General features: G+C 35.8%; 1 protein-coding gene and 1 long non-coding RNA gene across 4 annotated transcripts in view; both read right to left on the reverse strand.

Moving 5' to 3' along the window:
• LOC110267879 lies at nt 308-977 on the reverse strand. The gene is made up of 2 exons (XR_002355839.1): nt 567-977; nt 308-474 (listed from the first exon to the last, which is right to left on the reverse strand). It is a non-coding gene; the product is annotated as an uncharacterized LOC110267879 (long non-coding RNA).
• LOC107625556 (B3 domain-containing transcription factor ABI3) overlaps nt 5347-6207 on the reverse strand; it is a 4175-nt gene continuing 3314 nt past the window's right edge. For all 3 annotated transcript variants that reach the window (XM_021116061.1, XM_016328223.2, XM_016328224.2), the window contains exon 6: nt 5347-5783. In XM_021116061.1, coding sequence (XP_020971720.1) covers nt 5628-5783 — 156 coding nt within the window. In that variant the 3' untranslated portion in view covers nt 5347-5627. The remainder of the gene's footprint in view (nt 5784-6207) is intronic.

Here is a 6207-nt window from a genome sequence, read left to right on the forward strand (position 1 = left end):
GAATACACATTGTCTCACATCAGTATCCATATGTAATAATTCCAATATATAAGAATATAGTTTTTGGAAAGCGCCCCGACCTCAAAACGCAATTCTATAACCCAGACGTCTCACAGAGTCCTTTCCGCCTCAACCCGAACTGACGGCAACCAAAACCTTAGCTCCAAGCCACTTTCGTAGCAACCCCAGCAACTCTAATCGCGACATATAACAATTGAGATTAACTCTCATAATAATGAATGCCACAACACCTCAATGTATACAGGACAGCGACTAAAGGGGTTATCGGAACGTAAACGCTTAGCGCAAATAGGAAGAAGTGACTGAACCATATAGCTGCAGTCCCGGTGGTGGTTCCGGCAACAGCAACACTCTTCCAGTGGCCCCAACTCGCAGCAACTCCAACCACAGAAGGATGAATACTAAAAGTGAAACAGCCACTTTATGGCAAACTCCAAATCGATGGTAACAACCCTGGCGGACAGCAAGGCACCAAGAACAGCCATTAAACAGAGAGCAGAACAAAGCAGAACAGGGCAAGAGCAGTAGCAGTTGCGGGTTCTTACCAGGCAAGACGGTGCCAGCCCTAGCCTCTCTCTTTTCGCGAGCTCCAGCCCGTTCCAGCAGTGATGGCAGCGGCTCTAGAAGCCTCAGCAGGGCACGGCAGAGGTAGCAATACAACGACAAAACCTAGCCTCCACCCCTTCTCTCATCGAGCACGCTCTCTGTTCTTCATGGTGCTCAACGGCGGTGACATGAGCTCCGGCAGCAGCGGACTGCGACGAGATCGACGGTGGCGAGTCAAGGCACGATGGCGGCGCAGCTGGCGGCGGCTCTAACGGCGGCGACAGCAGCGCCGTCCTCCACCCCCGCGCGTGCACCCTCTGCTCGTGGATCTCCGAGGACGGCGAAGACGGCGCGGCCACACGGAATGGCGACGGCGACTTCTCCTCGCGACGGTGACTTCTTCTCCTCGCGACGGTGACGGGTCAGACCCGCGCCTCCTCTTTCCCGCGGCTGAGCTCTCTCACGCCCGTTCTTCCTTCGGTGTCCCATGGCGACGGCGGCTGGCAACTCGGCGGTGATGGCGATGCCCACCGTTGCTAGCCTGTGCATCTCTTCCTTCCCTGCTTTCTCTCATTCCCATACTTTCTTTTCCTTTTTCCTTTCTTTCAGTGAGCCGAGTGTCTGTGTTCAGGATAAGGAGGTTGCAGCTGCTGATTGGGTTAGGGGAAGAGGGCAACTGGTTAGGGTTTAGCTGAGGGGGGTAATTTGGTAATTTAGGCAACAAGAATTAAGGTAATAGGGTTAATTTTGTAATTTCAAATAAAAGTAGGGATAGTATAGTAATTAGAAATAAATTTTAATCCAACAATAATAATGTATGAAATACTACTTGTTCATCAATATCACAATTATTTTTAATAAAATGTCCAAATCAAATAATTAGAAATAATATACTTAATTTCTTCATTTTCCAAAATAGCAGTATTAATATTTGAAATATTAATTACTTAGTCCAAATCATATAAAATCCCTATTATTTCATAACTGGCAACTTTATAATTTAAATATAGAAAATAATCCAATAATTATAAAAGTGGATAATAATCATAACTCGTCTCAAATCCAATAGATCAAAACTTGCCTTAATTATCTTTAATAAAATAATTTCTGAAATTAAGACTATAAATAACTATATGATTTGAGACTTGATCATAATAAAACTTTTCAAAGGTTCTAGGTCTTACATTCTACACACCTTACAAAAATTTTCGTCCTCGAAAATTGATACAAAACGAAAGAAATTTTATAACAGTTCACCCTTGAACACATTTAAGGAAGAAGCAAAAATATCTCAACATACAAACATATATACGGTTTCCAAATACTTGGATGGTCGTATGCATAAAGATACAAAGGTAGGAGTGTGATTGTAAAGATAGGCTCAATGTAAAAGATGACATGGGTCAAACATGTGATAGTAAGGCAAGGCATTGAAGGTTATAAAACAGGATGAGGTTACAACGATGTGCTCAACATCCGCACACTAATCTCATCTCAACCTCAAAGCTTCAACCTTCCAACTCCATCAAGCACTTTACAATTTCCATATCCGATCATAAGCCCAACGATCGCAAACCCGTCCGCAAGGAACAAAACACCACAACTCGTAACGTTGTACACCTACCGCTTCAACTTCCGTATACACGTATCACGCCTTAAAGAACTAACGCATCGCGTTACTACGTCTACAAGTCGCACGTGATATCAAAAAAATTCTCGAGTCTACTCAGAAGGATACATGATCTTAGAAAGGAGAGTCAAATGTCAAGGGTAGTACTCATAGATTTAAGAGAATGTATCCAATTCTAGATAAACAAGGATACTCAAGTAATGAAGTTTGCTAGACACAATTCCATTGACAACTTCAAAAATAACCCTTGGATCAAGAAAATTCAACAGGACAAATAAGAAGAAAGTCAACGCATTAGCTTGATACCAATTCAAGCTGAGCCAGAGAAGTATGATATTTACAGAAAAGAATATCTCAAACCCAAGACAAAACTCACAGAACTTAAGAGTACGATTACAAATACTTTCGAATACATTGTTCATGAAATAGTCGAAAACTTGCGAAAAAACCACTTTGCAGTCTAGAAGAAAAGTTGAGCAACAAACATTCTTCAAGAGGGTAGCAAAAGCATAAATGTGACTTTACTTTAATACAATTTCATGTTGAAGTAGATAATTTCTAAAAATATATATATTATTTTATTTTTGTTAACATTTTAGAATAAATTATACTTACTATTATTCTTTCTCTTCACACAAACACCTCTTCGCGATAAAATTATCCTTTTCATATATTTATGATGTTACTTAGCTTTAAGTATAATGTATCAGGATGTTATTGTCTATGCCGCTTTCATTTTCTATGCAAACAAAACATGTCATAGAGATTACCATTTTCATCCGCTTATAAATGGATACTATTTTTGGGAGCATAGATAAATGCTTACTAATTAATTTTTGATTTATTAGTTTTTTGAAAAAAGAATAATAATTTTTCAAAAATGAGAGAAAATATTAAAAAAGGACAAGACCATACCCACATAGAAGAACCGCTATTTACTTATTTTTTAAGGTCCACCATTTCGCCCCCAACTAAAAAAGGGTACAAATAAAGTCGCTCTGCACCGTTGATAGACTACTTAACATTCAATTCAAAAGGTCCGACTTAGTTTTGTAAGCCTTTGTCGTTATAAGGTCCAGTTTGGATAAACAACTTAATTAAGTTATTTTTGAAAAAATAACTTAAATAATAAATATTTATATTAAAAGTAGTTTATAAATAAATTATTTTGTATTTAGTTTTTTAGTTTTAAAAGTACTTATTTTAAGAAAAAAATAATAAAAAATTTTTATTATGAGAGAAGTCATTTTTTTTACTTTTCCTTAAATACCAAAATAGCTTTTTAAAAAATTGTAATTTTGTTTTAAAAATTGTATCAAACATTAATACTACACCTTTTTATAAATTAAAAATTAAAAAAATCACTTATAAACCTATCCAAACGGATCCTAATCAACTAAGTAGAATCTGAAATCCCTCTAGGGATAGCAAAATTTCCCGAGACGCGGGGATCCCTACGGGGACTGCCCCGAATGGAGATCCGATTGTGGGGAATTTTCCCAGCGGGGATGGGAATGGGGGACAAAATTCCCCCGAAGCAGGCGCGGGGACCCGAGCGGGGATCCCCGCCCCGTCCCCATTATTCCCCGAAATTTATGAATTCCTTGAATTATCTTTAATAGTTTATTTCTCATATATGTTTTTTAGACATTTCTCTCACACACATATATATAGAAACTCAAAACTCCTAATCTTTATTTGCATAACCCTTCTTCAATTCTGAGATTCCTAAGGCAGTCCATACTTCATCCAACTTCTCTGCAGGCACCCCCTCGTCACCCTTCTCACCGCATCGTCACACCTCACCGTGCCATCACCCTTACCACGTCGTAATTTCTTTTTGCGGCGTTCCTTTTCGTAACTCTGCCGTCGTGTCCATTCTCCTCTCTGTTGCCGCGTCTCCCACCTCGTCTACTACTTTGTCCTTTGGCTCGTCGTTGCATCACCATTGCGTTATTTCGAAAGAAGTCACCATCGTGTCATTTAGACTTTTTGTATAAAATCTTGCAGTTTTTGTATAAGATAGATACTTGCAGCTCTATTCATATGGAAATTAATAATTAGTTAGAACTATTATGTACATGGGGAATGGAGTTCTCGCGGGGAATGGGGCCCCGTGGGGAATGGGGATAGGGAGCAATATTCCCCCACGGCGGGGAATGGAGCGGGGATGGGAGCAAATCTAAGGACGGGGATGGGAGTAGGGAGGCATCCCCCGCCCCCGCCCTGCCCCATTGACATCCCTAAATCCCTCTATATCCATAAATCGAAAGTGTAAATCTTTGTCATTGTAAATCAACTAAATAGGACTTGAAATTCCTGCAAATCCGTAAATCGAAAGAGCATGCCGCAACACAACAAAAAGATAGTCACCAACGCATTTCATTATTTTCGGAAGAAAAAAAAGACAAGTATGACACAATCATTAACTAGTAAAGTATAGTTATTTTTGAATAATGTAAAAACAACCATACTATATGTACAACAAAAATTAATTATTAAATTAGTTATCTATATAAAATACATATTTCAATACAAAATATATATTAAAATTAATTTTTGGTATATACATGATATTTTTTATACAAAAAGAGTATTTATCCAAATTATTTCTTAAATAATTCCATAACAGACACTTTGGCTCTTAATTAATAAGTTTTTATTCACTAGATTTTTTTAAAATTTAGTCTCTATTACTTTTAATCAAACTTTTAATATACATGCTGGACAAATAAATTTTTATCAGTTTTTTTTTTTTTTTACCAAAGATAGGAGACTCGAACTCGCAACCTCTTAATTGAGTATAGGAAGACTATGCCATTTGAACTATTACTCATTGGCCTAGCAGTTTTATTATATCATAATTAATTAAAAAAATTACTATAAGACAAATTAGTTCTCTTTTAAAATAATAAATAGACTGATTTATCTAACAAAAATCCTACGATATCCATTGTCTTTGAATTAATTTTACCAAGGTTTTTTATCAACCTTTAATGCACTAACGTGTAACAAAAACTTTGCGAAAACTGAAGAAAAGTGTACATTGTGCACTCTATTTAAAATATTAAACAGTATCCTTAAACACGTTTATCTACAATCTTTAAAAGTAAAATAATATTTTACCCTAAAACATTTTGTTAATCACTAATTCTATTAAACATTTTTCCATTGCCAGAATACTACATACATAACCGAGAAAAAACTCTCAAGTCAGAGAGAACTTCTATTTTTTTTCTTTTTTTTATTTTTATTTTTTTACAATAGAAACTCAAATTGAAATAGCATCAAAGTATAGGAGATTCTAGCCACCTAAACGATACCAACTGAGCTAATCTCAATTGCAAGAAAAAAAACTTTATTAAATATGACAAAAACAAAAACCTTAGTGTTTATTGTCTAATTCTCATTTATTATTAAATTTTTTCTTTTAAATTTTCATTTTCGGCTGATCACGTGAAGACGAAGTAGCATTGTTGTTTGGACCATTAACAACTGTATGTTGGTTTTTCTGTGATTTTCCTGCTGCTTTCTTGGTCTCCGATTTCGTCCCTCCTGCTTGCCTCACTTTCACGCCTCTTATCATCTGTTTCACAAATATTTTCTCTCCATTAATTCTCAATATTTTATTGAATTAAATTTAAATAATCATAATAGCATATTCAATATATCAATTAAAGAAAATATTATTCTAAAAAGGTAATACTACTGTGAAGAGTTAAGTTTTGGTAGAGTGAAAATTCAAAATTGTTTCTTTTTGTAAATAGAAAGTCCATAAAAAAATTTTCATGTGCAATGCATATGTTTTTTTACAAATTTAGTAAAAATTTTTGCTCTTCACTGAATTCTATTCTTTACCAAATAAATTTTCTTCTAAAAGAATATTTTGATCTTTTCTTCTGGGACAAAGGGAGAGGAAGGGGAGAATTTGATTATATTTTTAAGAATCTTGTTGTATACTAAAATCAACTATTAGTATAGAATACACATTGAAATATAAAATACGCATT

The sequence above is a fragment of the Arachis ipaensis genome, chromosome B02 (genome assembly GCF_000816755.2).
Source record: "Arachis ipaensis cultivar K30076 chromosome B02, Araip1.1, whole genome shotgun sequence".
NCBI lineage: Eukaryota > Viridiplantae > Streptophyta > Magnoliopsida > Fabales > Fabaceae > Arachis > Arachis ipaensis.